The sequence below is a fragment of the Rhipicephalus microplus genome, chromosome 2 (genome assembly GCF_043290135.1).
Source record: "Rhipicephalus microplus isolate Deutch F79 chromosome 2, USDA_Rmic, whole genome shotgun sequence".
NCBI lineage: Eukaryota > Metazoa > Arthropoda > Arachnida > Ixodida > Ixodidae > Rhipicephalus > Rhipicephalus microplus.
Window position 1 is genome coordinate 253,652,699 of NC_134701.1, and position 21,053 is coordinate 253,673,751.

Here is a 21,053-nt window from a genome sequence, read left to right on the forward strand (position 1 = left end):
ACTGATAAACCACAACGCACCAGGACTTCCTGGAATTCCATGACTCTTTTTTTTTTTTTTTTTTTTGTTGGATACGCAATTTGTTGACCATGACCTTACTTTAGGTGCGCTGCACAGACAACAGCAGAAATCGACAAGCATCATTTACATCTTTTTTCATCATGGCAGATATATTAAACAACTCTACAGTTGCAGATTACACTCCCTTCAGAAAGCTCCATACAACGTAAACATGCCCATAGAAGATACACCCTGGTGTCCCTTCATCTTCAGAAGATTTGCAATGGCAGGTTCGTAAATTGACGTGCGCCGCTTCGTGAACAGAATCAATTTCTCGTAGGACCTCATGCAACACTCGTGAAATCGACAGTAAGCCCAAATTTGTACCATTGTGGAAACAGTCAGTTAACTTGAGTTACCGTAATACATCTATGCCAGTCCAGTCGTACCAGGAGAACAGTAGAAAGAACCGGCCATATTTCAATTAAAAGCACTACGCAACTCAATTTAGACACAGTATCCACAAGACACGACTTGCAAGGACACTGTTGTTTGCTTCTACAGCTTTTGGTATTCTGGTACATGTCAACACTAATATGACCCTGCTACATTAGTACACACTAAATACCATGCAATAAACCTCAAGGCTCATTTCAATTAGCAAGAAAAGCTCATAAATGCCACAGTCAACATCATAGCCTCGCGCTATAGAAGTAAACCACTCTGTGTCTGGGGTACCGAGCCAGCCTTTCACACATGAGAAAGATGACGGTGAAGCTTGCAACCAGACTTGCCAGAAAAAATAGAGCGCCAACTTAGCAAGACTAACAGTCACACTCTTTTCTCACATATATTAACAAACACTAAAAAAACTCCCACAGCACACTATAAGAAACAAGTGTTTCCTAAAGGAAATAAACTTTTTTTTCCTCCATTCCGGACCTACAGTCTCTCGCACGAAATTCCTCGACACGCATGTTCAAGTTGAAGCAGTTCAGAGGTGGCTGCAACAGAGTTTCAATAATTTGCTCAATTCTGAGAGCAAGGCCTTGAATTAAGGGAAGTGTTGAATGCCGACTGAATCTCACACGCGTCACGGCGGTCTCGCAATAATGACAGGCTGAACCAACTGTGTGTGCCCTTGTATAGACTTTATCAACGCTGGGGCAAGCACCTCTGAAATGCTTCTAACTGTGGGTTTGTGCTTCGTGAGTGTGGGCCATTACTTCTCCTGCAGCCCAAAAAATGTTGTCCTTTTTATGGTGAAACATTTGTCCAGCCACAACAATAACTGTTGCACTGGTGGACAATTTCCTTTTCTAACGATGCATGCAATGTAACTCACTGTTAAGAATGCTACATGTATCCGCACTGTTCCCAACTGCAAACATTGAGCACGCAAGAGCTGGATGACGGAACAGCCCAAATGACTCCAGTTAAGTGTTGCTGTGTGAAATTGCACCATTAGATGTGCAACATCAATGCACCGCTCGCTGACATGCAAGCTATGAAGGCTGCTGCAAGCCTCTTTATTCAGAGCTTCTAACCTTTCAAACGAAGGTAAACTAAATGTCAGGCAGATAAGTTACGGCTGACACACTCAAGAATCGTTACCTAGGCATGTTGTTCTTTTTACTTTTTTAAAGGTGGACCACAAAAACACAAACATTTTACATGTCCACTGCAACAATGCAGCACAATGTGAATGTGTGTGTGAGTGTGTTTTACATTAGTGCTAAAGAAACGCTATTATGAGTATGAGTTCTTCTCTTTGCAAAACGTGTGCTAAGAGGCGCCTGTTAAAAGCCAAGCGCGCGCATTATGCTAGAAATACTTCCCAGTTTTGGGGGGAAGGGGGGTGTGTAAAACGATTTTCGTGACTACTTCTTTCACCTTTGAAAAAAAGTAAAAAGGCATGCACATGAATGCATCGCACATGTGCAGCTTCACGCAGTCCAGAGCATCCAGCTTCACAAGATCGTGACTGCACATTTGTTCCACGTAATACCAACTGGCAGTTTGCAGCAGCCGTAGAAACCTTTCGGGGGTATTAGTAGCCGACTGAAACGCACGCGAGCACTTTTGAATGTACAAAACTGCCAAAGATCTTCCCGAGTTTAGGCAGACCTCTGCAGACTAGACGATCAGAGAGGCCTTGGAGTGTGCAGCCCATACACCTTGCGGTCGATGGGTGGTACATGATTGGTCGCTGAGGGCCCCCAGTCGTGCAGGCCGCCCGTGAAGGACACCCGATGGGTTAGGCGATGAGCAATAGAGAAGCCACCGCTGCCTTCGAGTTGAGTGAGCACAATAATCACTTGCCTGCATGGAGATTACACAGTATTCTATCAGGGTGTCGGAACTGAACGAAAACAAAGACACAAATAAAAATCCACAATATTTTTATTTAAGAGAACACCGTAAGCGAAACGTTACTTATTATTTCATTCTGGAGTCCAACCGAAATATTTTAAATCAGTTTTCGGTTCGAGAGAAAAGCTGGTGATCCAGAACAACTGAGGTCATGCAACGTAAACATTGATTCATATCTCGTGAGACAGTATTAGCGCATATCTTAGGCAGAGATTTCAAAGTAAATGGGTTGAAATTTTGTGCAAAACATTAAGAGTGGCAACTGGAGGTGCTTTACAAATGCAAGTGGACCTAGGTGTGCTATTCACATAGAGCAGTATAGAAAAAACATTGTCACTGCCCAAGTTTTTTTTATCCGAACAGCGGTTTCACTGCGCTGCTTCTGAAACCATGTTCATTCCCTTGACAAAAGCATTGAGTCTACTCGAAGAATTTGCAATTCCCTTATGAAAAAAAATCATTCTTTCCTTATTACCATTTTATCACTAGTCTAATTTCAAATTTTTTTTTGTACACAAAGAAAAAGCATTATGAACCATAATCAAACATTTCTTTTCATTGCAGATAAAATACGGAACGAAACTTTTTCAGTAGAACAAAATTGAAACTGAAATGAAAAGCATTTCATTCCAACACCCAGCATTTCACAGCAGTGTAATGACAAGCAGCATGTACAAACATTTGAAATTTCGAGTGAAGTAGAATGCCTTTCCTGGTGATCAACATTACAGAAATTGGTATATGTAATTTCATTGTGTAAGCAAGTGGCGAATGGGGAAGGTTGCAAGTGCTACGACATGATATGAAAGACACGCTGGCTGCGCGTTCATGTCATCTGCAGGAAATGATCGGCTTAAGAGCTCAAGAAACTTATATGAGGCCCACCTATGCAAAGGTGGTATGCTGTCGACAGTCCTCAGGGTCGCTCTGGTGGAGACCACATTGACGCTTTCAGAACAGTCGCAGATCACTTGGACAAAGCGGTCTGGCAACCGGTTTTCCACGACCACCACCAGGCCTGCCCAGCCTTTTGTCAGGTAGTAGGCAGTCATGCCCTCACGCCCCTGGGCATATGTGCACGTACACGTTAAAATGGTTGATTGGGCGAGTTAGGGATTCATGACGGATTTAAATATGAGCGTGACAAGGAGGAAGGGACAGGAAAGACGAGGACAAGCGCATACTACCAACTGGAGGTTTAATCGGTAAGCTGTGAAATATATGCTGACAGATGAAACATTTCCCAAGCATATAAGACCACACTGCAAACCAAACGGCATCTGCCACTGTCTAAAAACGCAAGCTCCTTGTCAGAAAAAGAAATACACATGAAAGAAAACGAAGCGAAATGTAATGTGTCGGATTGATTTGCAACTTCGAAGCAATGTTTGATAGACCGTATGCAGGAAATAAACTGTACGCATGCTTGTGTGGCAGACACCAACCAAAATGCATACCCTGTACAGCTTACATGTTCAGCCAACAATGCAATCATAGTCAACTTGCACAAAATGACATCACAGAGTAAACATATGATCAAGCTATACTTGCCGACTAATATGCTCACGTGATTTGCCACGAAACTGGTTACTTAATAAGTGGAAGAACACCCACAGAAATATACTTAACGCATGGAAATATACTGTGCAGTAGGGTAATAACATGGGACCATCTGCCGCCCCATGTTGACATTCAGATGCTGGCATTCTAGTGCCAAACTCAGAAATGAAACTTTGGCCTTCCCATTTTCTAATAACGAACCTAAAATTGCTAAGATGACAATAAAGATTTCAAATAATGATACACAGTAGCATGTAGGTGCCTTACATACATCAACAGACTTCTCTGTTTTAATTATTGAGCCTTCTCTCTCCCTTAAGTAATAATTTACCTGTCCAAACTGATTTAGCATTTTACCTTAGTGTCTTTGTAAAGCAAAGTGCTCTGTCTGTAAATGCTACTGGGTGAAAAGCGAACAAGAGCGGCAGCCTACGTACCTCATGCCTCCTTCCCTTGGCCACAGTCAGGTTTATGATGGCATCGGCCAGTACGTTGGCATGCGGGATGACCGTCTCGACCAGCAGTCGCTTGGAGCTGTGAATGGCTAGCAGGAACTTTGGGTAATTGTCGATCTTGTGCAGGCTAGTGTGCCAGTGGTTGAAGGCAAGGCACACGACCATGTAGGAACCTGGGTCGAGCACTGCGTTGCAGCCGACGAAGCTGCGAACCTGTCTCTTGGAGTGCTTCACCAGCGGGCCCACAAGACCCGCCGCTGGGTCCTGCGCCCGGAACACAACCACGCACAAGTCCAACTGGCAGCGCCTGGAACGCTCAGAGCTCCTGCACAAGACGTTGTGCCGCACACATACAGCATCTGCAGAGTCCCCGCAGCTTTGTTCGTTAATTTGTGCACGCCGTGAATTTCGCTTTCATCTTGGCTCTTGCGGTCGCTACTGCTCGCACTTAGTTTGCAAGGATGTTCGTGAAGCACGACGTTTTAGGTGCCACATATGGCATCGGAAAATCGTGTTTGTACGCAGCCAAGCACTCGGCAAGCAAAAATTCACGATGCATGCGTGCGTCGTTGGAGCACCAAATCCAAATAATTCTTCCTTAAAAATATTTTCCCAATTTTGCGCTGTCAAGCTGGTGACGAGTCCCTCACATGGGTGCGACACTTACACACCTCTATACGGCATGTCCGCATGAACCTTTGTTTGGCACATGAGTAGTGCTTAATTTATTTTGCTCTAATCAGATAATGCAGCAATTAGGTACGATGTACTTGTGCATACGACCGGCACATAATATGGCACAATTACAGCGTCCGCTGATTTGACATTGCTAATCCACAGACCGGTCTAAAAGGAAACGATATGCCTCGCATCAGAGTCCAATTTTCCCCCTCATCTTTTTGGTGAAACTACTACTCATCACGTGACAGACTGCTCTTCTGCTCAGCCACCGGGGTAGATTAAGCTGGAAATCGATAAACACGTCACATAGGTTGTGCGACAATTTCTTCTGAGAAATTTAGCAGAAAGGTCTATCCTTAACTGCACAATTTAAATAATTCCCATGTGCTTGCTTATGAATTTAGGAAGCTTCTATATTGATACAAGACATGATAAACATCAAGGAATGGTCCACCAAGGCGACAAAGATGACAATTGAAAAAGAGCTCGTGTTGTTGTTGCCGCTCTGCCATCTTGGCTGAAGGACTCTGTTTACTCCGTGTACAATCTGTAAATATATTTCTTTCTACCTTTTGTCTGCTACCACCCCGTGACATTTTGGTAGAGGTGCTGGGCATCGTCAAGGGATGGTCCATCAATATATATATTAGAAAAAAGAAACACAAAATAAACAGAGAACTGTGCCATAGAATGCTGTCTAGTTAGTATCAATTTAGCGGATCAATTTCAACAGTGAGAATACTGGATATACGAGCACGGGGATTCTGAAACGGACATGACAAACCTTCAACAGCTAGTTGCTACAATAAAGGTCTCTCACCTCTGGCCTTCCTGAAAAAGGCCAAACTCCACTTCAGTGCCTTCGAGAACAGTAAGCAAGGTGACAGCTTGACTGTCTTTATCCGTCTGCGGCGGAAGCACGCCTTGCAGGCGAACCTCGTTCCAGTCGGGCCGCACTTTGCAGATGTCGATGCAATCAAAGAACCTGCAGGGAATGCATTCACTGTGAATAACTGCTGCCTGTAAACCTTGAGAGCACTGGAAGCGGAGCAAACAGTCCAGCTGTGCAGCCAACAGTTCAGCAAAAGTTCGTCTGGCCAAGCAAAACAACGATTAAGAAGTTGCAGCGACTAACCAAGTTGAGATGAAAAAACTAGCAAAGGCATTTCATGAGCTGCGCAGGCTTCTTCATCACATTAAAATGGTCAAGTGCCTCATTTGTTTAGTTTTTTATTCTAAAAGGTGGTGTACATAGAAGACAGCTACCATCCTGCGGCATGCTTTTTCCGCTCGACTTGTTCAGTGACCAAAAAGTCCAGTTGTGTGGCGATGCCGAGTAAAAACTTTCCGCCAACAAACTGCCAGAACTGCATGCAGCAATTGCAGCTATCATGATGTGACCAGGCAGGCTACAACAAGCTAATCAAGACAGGAATAAAAATGTTGGCTTTCATAATAAATAACTTAAAAGAAACATATAAATATGATACCGTGATACAAGGAAATGAATAAAGCACAAACTAGCAGTGCTTTTGTGAACACCCTTTACTTATAAGCCTCTCCTACTAACTTACAAATTTTACCAAACATTTAGGATAGCGGTTTCATAACCAGTGCCTCACAGGTTGGCTTAGCATAGCTACTGTGAAGGCGATAAGAAATGTAAACGGTTGACAGATGCTAGATGATAACCGTGCTGGCCGTGTTTGGACCAAGTATAAATGTATCTGTCAAATAGTCTAGAAAAAGCCCCACAGTTGCACTTAATTATATCATACAAATTTGTTTTGTTATGGTGAAAACATGCGAACATAAAAAGGACCTATCCTGTACTCACTTTAAAACATCACTGAATGACATCCAGAATACACCATCGTCAGCCCCATGCGGCATTAACGCTTCTCGCATTTCTGGTGTCCAGAGAGGAGAATTGTCAGACCAGTCACCTCTCCAAGCATAGTGGCCCCATGGATTTCGAAGGCGCACCAGCCTGAAATAGCAAATAGTCATTTAATTGTGAACAACACCGAAATGCAGAGTCAGGTGGAACGTCCAGACAATCCCAGATTACGGTACCAAACTGCAAAAGACCACTTTGAAAGGAATCACCCCTGCCCATCCCTATTCTGCCCCCAAACTGCTTGGAGTAAATCCTTATAGCCTTGTGCAAAACCAACATACAGTAACACATACAATGACAGCTATGACATTCTACTGTGCTCTTCTGTACTCAACACTTGATAACCTACTAATTATATCAAGTGTGAACCTTGTGATAATGCTGTATCTCTGAACAGTTGTGTTTTACGCCTACTTAGTACTCCATTTCGAGCAAATTTGCACCATCACGTGTAACTGATTTCAATTGCATTCATCACCCAAAGTCAAGCTGCATTGTTCCGAGTCGCCAAAAACCAAATTAGCCTTCTTGTTACTGTGTACATATTCCTAATATACACAAGAAGCGTCTACAGACAGAGAAACAGCTGCAATTCCAAATTTTTACAGCCCTAAAAAATTACGCCATTAAAAACAATGTAGTCATATTTCATGTCAACTGTGACTATAGTGTGATACATACTTTATCATTTACACAAAATGATAGGACTCACACTGTTAAGAATTATTTCATTAATTATTTAAGTTTAAAAACATTTGAATGTAATACTGGTAGAATTCAAACAAAGTACTTGAATAAAACAAAGATGAAAAATCTTGCTCACTAACCCATGAAAGGAAGACAGAGATGAAGTCTGTATATTTATGGTGTGTCTGATAATGGGCACAAGTAGGTTGCAAATAAATAAATAAACAAACAAACAAATAAATTTTCTGTTTTGTGCAAACACATAACATAGTTATAAAAGGAAGGAAATTTAGAGGCACATTTATTTGAAAATTGGGCTGATTTACTATATTGTGCTGGCTGGCAAGCTTAAATTATTGAAAATTTTGAAGCATTTCACATGAACAAATCTGTGCATATTAGTCCACACCTAACTCCCTGCAAAAGTAGTTTCACTGTAGTAGAGGAGTGATATGCCATGAACACACTTATCCAAGGAAAATCTACACTGCTGTGTGGCCTCACTTCAAGGTTAACTGAACATTTTACCCTCACATCCGATTCATTGTTCTTTAAGTTTGAAAGCTCGTTCTAGCGACTTATACGCTATAAGTATAGTAAATTTTAAAATGTAACACATTGTTCTGGTTGTCACTTGCATTCTAGTCTGCTACTATAAAAAGTTGCTTTAACTTCCCTTTGAACCAAGAAGAATCATATTCCCACATGCCTTGTTTAAATTAGAAAAAGAAAGATATCTTGCAGGTTGGTTGGGTAATGACAAATATGCTCATTTTTCATAACAATATGTAATACATACTATTCGAACTTGTTTTTAAATTATTCAACCAAATCAATATTCGCTTCGAGTTCGTTTCGAGCCTAGTAAATAACATATCTACATACTCATTGCGTTCCTGTTTTCTGGAATTATACTGAGTATAAAGTACTGTTAAATGCAACTTCAACTTTGAGGGAAACGAGCTATGGCAACAACTGCAACGTCCACACTTGCAGACGGAAGGAGTGGTCATGACCAGCTCACCTAACTGCATCAATGTCTTGGACATCTAGCACCGAATAGGCATGTCGAGGCCGCAGACCGACCGCATGGTAATCCTGGTCATTCACTTGCATATTACCGGAACCACAGGAAGCACCCATCAGGAACCTTTGTGCAAGGCAAAATGCACAATTAGTAAGCAGTGACATTTATTGGCATTTTACTTATCATAATAACTCAATTATTCATCCACGTCATATGGTAGAGAATATCCTTTTGAGAGTTTATTGATTTCAAATTAATCACTGAGGGCATCGAGCATTAATTACTGCATTAATCACATGCACTGCATATTTCACATGCATTGTATACTTCACACTGTCACTGTATGTTTCACAGTGTCACTGTATACTTCACAGCGTCACTGTATACTTCACATTGTGACTGTGCTCACCCAGCAGCTCTTGAGCTTAGCAGCTGTGCCCAAATCAGGTCCTCATCAATGCCTTCTTCATTTGGAGAAGACGAGTCTGAAAGGAAAATAGAACAAGCGGCTTCTACCTCGAACTATCATAAGGAACCACTGAGGCAGGAACCACTTTTCATGCAAATATTTGTAATTATTGTTAAGATTCACACAGGCAAGTGCTGCACTGTGATGTTTTTACAGGCATTAAGAATCATTTTCCGAAGACCTAAATGTAGCATGACAGAGAATGCTAGAATTCCTCTATACACTTACAGAATAAAAATGTAAAAGCGATAGCAGCACTGCAACAAAAAGAAAACAGAATAGTAAGCTGCATTGCAGTGTGTAGAAGGCAACGAAGCATAAAAATGACCTGTTATGACAAGAAAAGTTCCGAAAACTGGGCTAGTTAGTAGAGCACACCACAAGTATAAAAGATCTGTCAAGTGCATATCGAGGGCAGTAACCTTATATGTTATTTTGCTATCTGTGTGCTCAGAAATTGTGTAACAGCTGCCATTATGTTCCCAAATACAGTAGGACTTCACTCGTAAATTTTCCAAGCTACAGCATCACTGCCGACAGGAGCACAGTTTTCGTCATGCTAACACCACGCCAGCTATGCTTGCGTAATGTGTCTTTCTGGCAACTAGAATATCTAATTTCTGCTGTCCCTTCAAAACATATTACACGTGCACCAAAAATGTTGCTGAGCTTCTAATGCTGTCTAATCGTGCTCACCAGGAGTTCTAAAACATTAATGTGAACTCTGTGTACTAAATACAAATAATGATCAGTACAGTATTTTTACTTTGTCCAGTTTAGTTTGCTTTCACAGCCTAAAGCCAGACATTTTCCATAGCCAGATTTTGGAACTGTCATCTGCTATTGGTAAACTGCAAAGTGTCATACACTGTGCAGCATAAAATTTAAAAAGGGACAATGCCATTTGCCACTAAAGCATAAAGGTTTCTCCCCACAGTGCACAACTGTGCCAACTCCTGCCTTATATAGCTGCAATCACCAGTGTTCTTTGACGGCCAGACAAAGCCTGTTTTCATTCCAGCGCAGTGCCAAAGAATGCAGCAAGAATACAAGAGAACTAGCATACTGTGGCAAAGAGAGCGATGACCTTTACACATGTATAATGAACCGTACATGAGCATACAAAGAAAATAGGGCATTTCATAAACTCACATTGAAGAGGCACACTTTCACATGGTGCTCCAGTGAATGTTGACAGCCCCTCGATGCAACGACCAGACACGAGTGCTTCGTAGCAGCCATGAAGCTTGGCCACGGCCTTTTCAATTAGTGGCACCCACAGCTGTTTTCGTTTAGCCTGGGATTATTTAGATAAAAAGAAATCATCATATTAAGGGCATTGCATAAATATGCTGAAAAATAAGAAATTTTCTCGCATATAACCCACCCCTGTATATAGCTTGAACCCCTGTAGTGTAGTATAGTGACGCAATTGTGTTTGCAAAGTGTGGTGTGTAGTGGCACCGTGGTGTTGTGTATGACGTGTTCGGAGGCGACGGCAGCGGTGCTTCACGATTGAGCGGCGGAGGGACGACGATGACGTCGGTGCGAAACGCCACGCGTGTAACTATGGCCCGCCAAAAGAAGAGAAAGTTTGTGCCAAAGTCTGCATGGCCCAAGGCCCTTACGGACACCAATGGGAAGCAGATACAAGTAAGAAGAAAGAGGAGACAGTCGAAGAAGAGTCGAAGGCAAAACGGTTTTGAGCAGGCTGGAGTGAAGATCGGTTGTGTCACACAACTGCGGTGTTGGGTTCCAGACCTGAACATGTGAAGTGAGACAAGGCCAGGATGCTCCAGCTGCCCAGGGTGTACTCGGAGGTATGCGGCCTTCCAGAGTTCTGGCCGTGACTGTTCAAGGTCATGTACCAGCTGACTGTGCCTCGACTTCAATCCTGAACTGCCAGCGGAGAGCAGAACCTTCCGGATGGCATTCACCTCCTCAAAACGAGGCTGAGCCTAAAAGCAGCCGCAGTTCTTGCGAAGGCAAGAGCTGTTGGGTTTTCTGAAAGCGTCGACGTGTGGGCCAACACGTGACTTCAGCTACTGGGATGTCCCAAACATCCACCGCCTCAACCCACCAAGCCACCAGCGCCATCAACACCACTGATGACTGTTTGCTTTCACAAACCTTATAGCGGGACAACTTATAGGACATATTTTAGTTTGTCAGCTTAGGCTCAGTGTGCATTTTGTAACTTCATCTCCTTTTTCTTCACTGTACATAAGGTTTCTATTTTTATTGTTTTATCCTAATGGCTTCGTCGTTTTTTAGCTCTGAGATTTTCTCTCCGAGCAACGATTTAGTTAAATGTAAACCTACATTACAATCCCTAACTTCAACTCTACACGAAGAAAAAAATTTATACATATAATCCCTGCATACTTAACACATGCTTCCACTTTTTAAGCACATTTTTCTATTTCTTTTGGTGAGAGCTATATGCGAGAAAATATGTTAATATGCTTATAAGCCCTTCCACATGTTCGTCGAATAGCCTGTAACTCGGTGTATACCAGCTTGGAGTGAGAGAATGACGATAACAGTATTCTGCTCAGTATTTAGTGATATAAAATTAACAACATTGATAGCGTGATACATGACAAGTTATATTGAAGGAACACATTTACAGCTGAAGAAACACGTTTACCACGTTTACAACTGAAGTTCCTTCTACAGTGGGCAGCTAAGTGAACAATGTGCAGTTTGCTTTGAAGGCAAAATAGTACGGCATTCTTACAGCCTCTGCTACATGTAGGAATGTCCTATCCTTTCATTTTAATAATGAATGTTAAAGATCATAAAAAAGAATGCTAATAATCTGCTCCTCAATGGCACATAGGCAGTGTCAGTAAGCAAACTACTCAAGTGACAAACTTTTGAAGGTTTTACAATGATTATCATTTTCTAGCAATTCCTTAAAGCTATGCTAGAATACCTTCTAGAATAATAATGAGGTACTATCTACACATATTTATGTATAATGTGAACAGATACTTGATTACACCACTTCACAACGGAGGCATCGCCTAATGAGAATTTTTTGTGTCCCTGTTGTTTTGTACATACATATACACAAGGCATGTGTGTATAGACGCAGTCTACATAGCGTTGGCTAAATAACTTAGTTGCTTTGGTATAACAAAACTAGATTGCTTGTGGTTAACCTTTCTTGGCCTTAAAAACGTGCATTAGCTGAGTGTTTTACCGTGCAATTTTGTTTTGAAAGGTACCACAAGCATTCATTTGCCTTGATGGCCAGCAGTGAGACAAAGTTCAGAAAGGTTAGGCTAGGAGTACCTGGGAGTACACAAGGCAGCCCTTGGCATCACACGGCAGCAGGTCATCAAGCAGCACCGTCGTCCACTGACCATCCTTGCAAAGCCGCACCTGGTACACGCCTTGGTGACAGATGGCGCGAGTCACCATGACGCGCTCCACCAACTCTGGCTGCTCGGCCAACACAGCGAGAGCTGACAGGAGCCAGCAGTTGCCAAGAATGCCTGCAGATCATTATTGTAGACAATGGTCCTAATAGAACAAAGAATGCTGTGATGGCTCAGCTTGAATGCAACGTGAGCATAATGTAGATGGGAGGTACTGTTGATTTTGATTAATCATCTTGTCACAAAAAGAAATGGAGACATTAGCCAGAGCTGAAGCAAAAAGCCAGTACGAGGTAAAAAACACCCAGAAAGGTTAAGCTAACACGTAGTACATAGCTATTACTAAGTAAACTTTCCCACACTATTATTATTACTATTATAGCTCAGCTATTATTAAGTAAACTTGATCATAAAGACATCTTTCAGAAGCAACACTTCAATGTCATAACCACATTCACTGACAGAAAGATGTATGCATAGAAATTCCATAACACTAAGAAGGCTAATCTTGTAAGAGAGCACAGTTTGATTATTACAAAAGTGGAGAAGCATGTCTATGGTTCCTACTGTTCCACAGTTCAATTTTGGGGGTCAAAAGACGGAGAGAACGAGAGGCAAATCTGGTGACAGGACTGACCTTGGGATATGTCAGATGGCATTGGGGTACGAAACACGGTCCACGAGATTTTGGATTCCTTGGGGTCACAGGTTATTTCAAATGGCCTAAGCCATTTGACTGCAATTTCTTCCCTTGGCTCATCAGGGTTGTAGTACAGAGACTTCAGCAGAGGTGGAAACGAGTCGTCTACAAAGGGCTCCCGATTCTGCAGAGCAATACGTAGGTGACAAAATGCTCAACCATAAGCTACACTTGTGAATACAAAAGGTCAGCAGGAAGTGAATTTAGTAAAACTGGCTTGTTTGGACCAACTTAATTTGAGCTAGTTCTTGATTAAATTTCAGGTAATCATTCTTCTGGAAGACTGCTAGATGTGCTAATGGAAAGCAGTGGTCTGAAGAATGGAATATAAAGACATAGCAGATTTATACAATGCTGAAGACAGTTTACAAACGTTCGTCAGTCTCTACTTCTAGTATCATAGTATCTAAAGTGAAGTGAATCCTACAGGTTGCTTGAACTGATGATTCTTAGCTATCTATTATCTGACTGCCATTTTCTTTAGAGATTCCATCTTAAACATGTGCCTTTCTAACACACAGAAACAGAGCTGAGTGCCTCTTTTACACTCACCGATTTGCAAAATGAGACAATGTGGTCCCACCGCTCTCGTGCCTCGCTTTCTTCAATGCGCCGCAACTCTTCCATGAGTTCACTTTCACCACGCCCAGTGGCGCCCCGTGGCCGTGCAGCCTCTGGCCGAAGGGACACCAGACTACGCGATGTACAGCACATTTCACAAGCTGCATGTGGGCCAGAATTGAGAAACGTACATGATGGGCACTCCCAAGCATCTTCACCGGGCTCTCCAAGTAATTTGGTCATGCGTCGGTTGCGAGTGCTGGCTCGTGCTGTTCCAACGTTAATAAGTGAGGGCCGCTGGGTACTGCAAGCACAGCACTCAGCGAGGTGGTTTGGGTTACGCAAGGTGCAGTGAGGACACACCCAACTCTCGTGAGGTTTCAGTGTCTGGTAGCGTTTCGCTGCAACACTATTTAGCTTGGAACCACCACAGGCACTGCAAAATCGGTCCTGACCTGGGTTGATCAATGTGCACTTCACACACACCCACCGTGAAATGGTACCGCGGCCATCAGAAGTCCCACACACTTCACAGTTCGAGGCTGAGGATGGATTTTGAGAGAAGGAGCACCCCGAACACATCCATGTATCCTCTTTCGGAGCAGCCAGGCCATTACCAATAGCAGGGCTTGACGGAGAGCTCTTGCGCCCATCCATCGTCTGAGTTCCTTTGACTTCGGAAAGGGAACGACTTCGTCGCGCTGTAAAATGGCGCTTCTGAGAACCCAGAACTTCGGCCAGAAAGCCGAGGCTGAATGCATTGCGTGGTAGCAACAGTGGAAAGGTCGCCGCTGGCATGCGCGACAGCCCACAGCCGGGGCACTTTGCGCACGATGCCTCGTTGTCCCGTGAGCAGCGCTTGCACACCCATGGGGAATCCAGAAGTGTCACATCGTCTGCGGAATGAGCATTGGCAATTGCAGAGACGAGCGCGCCACCCTCTGCACTCAGCCTGAAGAGCCTGTTCAAAGCTCGTCGGATGAGTGGCTGCTGCCTACGCCGTGGTGGCTCCTCAATTGTTGGTACAAGAGACGATGGGCTTTCCGGCGGTGTCGCATAATCTGCTGAACTGATTGTTGTATCACGACCAAGTGTTTTTCCGTTCAGGGTTCCAGTGGCAACAATGTCATCACAGAATGGCTCTCCGCAAGCCGCACACACCTTGTTAGACAAGGAATTCCATTCTTGGCACTGGAAGCAGTACCACTTTTCGCTGAGACGTGATGGTGTACTCGGATCGCTAGGTTCATCCTTCTTTGGCTTCTTCTTCTTGATGCACTTGACAAATGTGTGGTCCAGATAGTTTGCTGGTAAGTTCTCGTTGATAACAACTTCTCCTGCTACAACACCATTGCCATTGAGACCACTAGCATCTTCAGATAGGCACTGGGAAAGCTCTACATATAAGGGCTCGTCGTCTTTAGCAGATTCTCCAGAAGAATCCGTTGTATCATCTGCATCTTCTGGCGGTGGGGGTAAGGGAAGGTCGTCTGGAATATCATCTATGACAGAGTCATCTTCGTCCTCTGGCAATCCATGCCAGCTTATGCACCGGGGTTTCTTCTCTGGTTTTTCAGAAGTTGCAGTGTTATCATCACAGGGTAAGTCATAGATGTGCTGTTCAGGGCTCTGACTCGAGTTCCTGATATGTTTATTTACAGGAGAACAAGGAAAGAAAGGAGAAAGAGAGAGACAGAGATAAAATATAAGGTGTGTGAAGAACTACCATCAACAGTAAACAAACATGACAGTAAATAATATGCTGGTGGAGCAGAAATTTATGCTGTGCGCAGTTGCTCCCCAATATATTAATTACTCTACAAACTACATTTCTAGAGGCAGTTGCTATAGAGCTTCTTGCACACAATCAATGAAAACAAGTGAAAGTCAGCTATAAAAACAATATTATAACATGAGAAGACGAAAAGTTCAAACTCATGAAGTAAAGGGTAAGAGTAAGGACCTACATGTTCTTTAGCATCGCCAATTTTTTTTCAACACCCAGCATACAAAGGCAACCTCCATGCAATTTGATTACAAAACATAATATAAATTCTGCCCTTTTGCCTTAGCCAGAATTATTTTCTTTTTTCTCCCATTAGATTTGAGAGATTGTATCATGTTCCTGTGAGCAGCTTTGATTTTATTTTCTTTATTTTTCTTCTAAGCTTTCTCTATTGCTCTGCAGTGCACTTTGAGTGGTGGGATTGTGCATCTTACATTGAATTGTTAATTGAACTCGTTCCTCAATCGGTGACATTGCAAACAGCGTGTTTTAACTGTGCCAGGCACTTGTGCACATTGAATTGTGCGTAAAGTGCAGTTTTCTCAAAGGGAAGAGCTTTCCATCCGATTGAGACTTCGACCACTTTTACACCACGCAACTATTTTATACTCTGCACACACAGTTGCGATCATGCGGCCCATGTGCTGCACTTGTTCATTTACAATGGTTAAACATGGCAAACGAGCCACGAAGTTGTAATGAAGATGTTGTTCAGTTGTAATATTTTTTTATTTATTTGTGCATTATTAATGTTCAAAGTAACATGGTAGTACTGTGCATATTTTAGAAACTACAGCTTCTGTTGCTGTGCTGTTAAGAAGCAGAAATTATAAACAGACCCTGCATTGAAAGATATTAGTGGTCTGTTATGACAGCTAATGAGGATATACTATGTTATGTGCAGGGCCCTTCATTTTGAGAACTGACCCACAGATCAGTTCACTCCTCCTTGAGCACTTCCAGAAAGCTAAATAAGGATTGGATTAAACTTGATCTTCATAAAGCTTGTGCCTGAATTGGCAAGCACCTTCTGCTGTTCTTGATTATGTGTGTTTTTTAACTAGAAGTTGTTCTTGCAAGCAAGGACACGCCGAAAAATTAGGCAGATCCCACGTACCATGAGAATTGATGTTACGTAAAGCATGCGGAGGGACGGTGACTGTGGTGTAAATCTTTTTATAGAGCGAAATGTTATAAAGCAACGCTAATGATAAATACAAATGTGTACACACAGACTTATAATGAACAGTCACACATGTTTTATATATTCAGTTGTATGTATATGCTTCCCATCCTCCCCTCCAATCTAAACAAAGGAAGAAGGAAATTCAGGAATGAAGGTAGGTGAGAAGGAACAGTCGGTATGCTGAATGGGGTAAGTCAAAAGGAAAGATGAACAGTCCACAAAAGAGAAAGAAAATATGAGGGTTGGGGTGGAGGGTTAATTGCATCAAAGAGTAGAAAGAGAGGTGGAAATTTCACCATATTATGGTTGTCACAAGGAAGCACCATCTGGTAATAATAATTTCATGGGGATTCATTCATTCACCTCTTTATTTCAGATAAATTGTCTTGCATGCAAGGGCAAAAGGCGAATGTGCTCTGGCTGATGGGACCTTAGCACCCAAATGCACACTCAGAGCATGGACTAACAGAAATAACATTCTAACTTGTTAATACATACAAATGAAGTTTCATACTGGGTGAACAAAATGCATAGTTTTGTAATAATAATAATAATAATAATAATAATAATAATAATAATAATAATAATAATAATAATAATAATAATAATAATAATAATAATAATAATAATAATAATAATAATAATAATAATAATAATAAACACCAAGCCCGTGCAGAACACACAGCACAGTCACAGCAAAAGTTGGAAGTACGGCCTTTTGAAAGCCTTTTTAAAACACTCTTGGAGCAGCTACTACAAGCACACAAGCACGGTACCCACTACACCATAAATCGTCAATATTTCTGGGTAGCGGGGAAGCGTCCACAAAGCCATTATTTGCCGTTCTTTGAAAAAGTGTGGTACCCTCTACACATGTGTAAGGTATGCACTTTGTTGACGCTATGGCTGACGATGATGAAGAATTATACCTGTGGATATTGTAATGGGTTGGAGCATTCAATGACCCACTCTTTAAACAATTTGAATTGTGTGATGCTCGATTGTTACATTACTGTTCTAAAAGGTGTTATTACACATGTTAACGCATTTCCTTACCCAACATGAAGCCTGCACAGGGTCAGCTTGCAACTGAGTTTCAAGCACTCAGTGGTAGCGTACTGGGCTGCTATGCTGAGGACCTGGGTTCCATTGCCTTTCTGCCCTCAGTATTTTTATTTAGATTCTTTCTTATTTCTTGAAATAGTGATTACAGGTGGCAGCAGCAGACAACTATGACACCAGAATTGACCTTTGTTCTCATCTTATAATAGCTTTTGGCTGTGCAAAAGTCATGAAACAACAAATAATGAAGCCTAAGGAATATATAGCTACTGCATACACAACTTGTCAATCATGAGAACTGGAGAGGAGGTGAGCTTTAGTATTTTTTGAAGAAGTAGTGGGACAGTGATTTCTGTACAATTTCTATGGCCTGTGTTGCGCATTGACAAAATTTGGAATACTTTAGCATTTGAGTTCCACAGGTGGTTTGCACAAGTGGAGTTCTGTAATGGTTTCACCTTAATTTTTAAGAGCTATTGCTATTATATTGCAGTTTTATATATTTAGAAGGATTAAGCTTTATTTACTTATAAACATGGGAGAGCGAATTCAACTTATATAATTGATTCACTTATAGAACAGTGTTCTTAAAAGTACAAGCCTATGTGGTCATTGTATGAAAAGTTTTGACATATTGTATTGCTTGTTGCTGCAATCTTGTCAACCTCACAAATCTAACTTTGTTTGTAGTAGAACTCCAAACCAGGATTCCGTAGTGAAGATGTGAATGAATTAGGGTGTAATATTACTGTTTCGAACTTGTGGAAACAAAGTTTCTAAGTTTCTGGTATACACTGAGGGACTTTGTTTTTGTCGGAATATACTCTGAAAGGCGCAGGAAGACTTGACCAAACAAGGTCAACAGAACCGTTTATTACATGGTGTCTGTCGTGGCTACGAACAACAACTAGAAGGAACGATGATGCTGGGTATGTACAAGCGAGAACGATGAAGTGCTTGGAATGTGCTTACAATATGTTGGCATGAATTTCATTAATATGCTGGGACCAAACCAAGTGGTGCTTTTCAAAAGAGATGCCTAAAAACTCACAGAAAAAAGCACATTCAATTACATTGTTTTCAAATGTGAGCTAAGGTTCAAAATCATCAGGTTTGTTGAGTGCCTTGAATACAATAATCCTTGTTTTACAAACATTCAAGCTTAGTTTATTTATATTCAACCATAATGATAACTCTTGTAATCATGTATTACCTTGAATGCGTAAGCACGGTTAGAAATTCCAAGAAGTTTGATTTTTGTTGGTTTTTATTGTGTATGTATGAGCCTCCTTTGAAAAATTATACCATTATACCTGTTGCACAAATCATGTACATACAGATACTATGGAAAGCAGTAGCTGCCCTGAGGAAAAGTCTGCTTGTTGAAATATAGAGTCCAGCACAACCTGTGCTCATGAATTTTGAAACTCTTCAAGCTTTCATCTTCCCCTGGTATCATTTTTTTTTTCTTTTTTTTCATTATCTCACGAGATATATCACTTGTACCGAAAGAGAGACCAATGCAACAAGCACGAAAAAAATTGCCACAAAAATTCTTAATTTTGGCTGCCAGGAAACAAAAGCAATACATTTCTTTCCGATTCTTTCATAAATATTCACCAATTTTGACTCCGAAACTACATTTTTATATCTCGAAAAACAAGGATCCTAGATAAGCGTTTTTTTTTTTTAACCTGGTAGTTAAAGGCGTTGATCTTCTGCTTTTGCAGAACGCCCACCGATCTCAACTAAGGTGTCAGAAACTGCATTCGGAAGAGAGATTTCGAGTGTCTCCTAATGTTCCGACACACCGTTCCGGCGATTGTGATGTCACGTAGGTGCGTGTTTCTTTCGCGTTCACGTGGGGCGCGACGACAACGTTGCCGTCCAATTACGCTTCCCAACCGTCGCTGGGTGATGACGCGCGCTCGCGTGAGTAATGCATCGTGTCCTTCGCGCCGACGATACCGGCGTTTTTGCAAACCCAAAAACAGATACCCGCAGTTCCGCGTGGGCGAGCATATCGCCGCCCTTCAGTCGGGAAACTCGCCGACGTCAACTACGCGCCAGTCGGTTTGAACTATTCCTTTTCCCGACGCGTAAGTCTGCAAGGATATCGAAAGAACGCAGGCAGCACCGAAACGCCGCGCACAAGCGTTTTCCGGGGAGCCGACAAGAAAACAAGAGCTGCAGACTCGGAACCATCGTAAGTTGATCAGCTGTGACGCCCGATCGATCCGCCCCCGCGTCTCGCCGCGTGCGTTTTGTGGAACATTTCATTTATTTGTTTCACTTAGTGCGAGTCTTGCTCGACGGGACATGCGCCCGGGTGCTGTTTCCCCCCCGTGCATTGAACTTGCGTTGCAAGGTGCGCGATCAATAAGCCGACATCAAGTGCATGCCAGTGCGGGCCTCTTTGGGAACTGTTTACCGTTAGCAAGAGAAAAAGAAACGCTAAAATAAACGTATGTGTATGTGCGTGCACACTAATTGCTTCGCTAGAACACACAGTGCAGTGTATAAACAGTTTTGGTGATGTTTGTAGTGAGATGTAGCGCACTGGCATCATCTGCGATTCAGCAGCTTTCGAACCGAGCTTGCTCAGCTGTGTTGCTACCTGTGATCTTTTGCAAACATAGCGCGGGCTTAACAACTCTGCCATTCGGCAGAACGGTAATAACCACAAGAGAAATAATCGTGCAGTAGTTCTCCCGATATAATGTTTATTGAATGCGCGCTTTGCTCGCTGTATATTTTATTTCTCTCGAAAACAGAACAGTCATGCTGGGTGGCATGCGGGTTCGAAGCACTACATTTACGGATTACCTTGCAGGAGCAACGGAAAGAGCTGCGGGCTCCACACGGCTCTCCACGCGACGTGATGTAAGAGTGAATTTCGAGGAGCCGTCCTTGGAGTTTTGTGGCAATGGTTCCCTGGATGCATCGTCGTCTTCGGGCACCGTTCGACTTGCGCCGCAGCGTATGCAGGATCCGCTGTCTGTCGGGTTTATGGAGGTACAGTTTTTGCAGTGCCATTGCAATACGGAAGCGTTGGAGCCCATCGCGACCCGACTGAGCGCGTCGAGTAGCGGATAGGAACGTTTCCCTACGGCTCTAGTTTCCGACGACCGCGCATACAGTAGCCAAAACGGGCCCACGTTCTTTCGATCATTGCGATTTTTAGGGCTACAAACAACACTTCGAGGATTACACAGCACGA

General features: G+C 42.5%; 1 protein-coding gene across 1 annotated transcript; it reads right to left on the reverse strand.

Moving 5' to 3' along the window:
- Positions 1-1,867: 1,867 nt before the first annotated feature.
- Positions 1,868-21,052, reverse strand: LOC119170093 (calpain-D). The gene is made up of 12 exons (XM_075879965.1): positions 20,660-21,052; positions 13,791-15,441; positions 13,176-13,362; positions 12,453-12,655; positions 10,305-10,449; positions 9,093-9,168; positions 8,681-8,806; positions 6,907-7,059; positions 5,890-6,054; positions 4,371-4,713; positions 3,259-3,437; positions 1,868-2,322 (listed from the first exon to the last, which is right to left on the reverse strand). The coding sequence occupies exons 1-12, from the start codon at positions 20,893-20,895 to the stop codon at positions 2,145-2,147; spliced, it is 3,642 nt and encodes a 1,213-aa protein (XP_075736080.1). The 5' UTR covers positions 20,896-21,052; the 3' UTR covers positions 1,868-2,144.
- Between the last annotated feature and the right edge of the window lies 1 nt (position 21,053).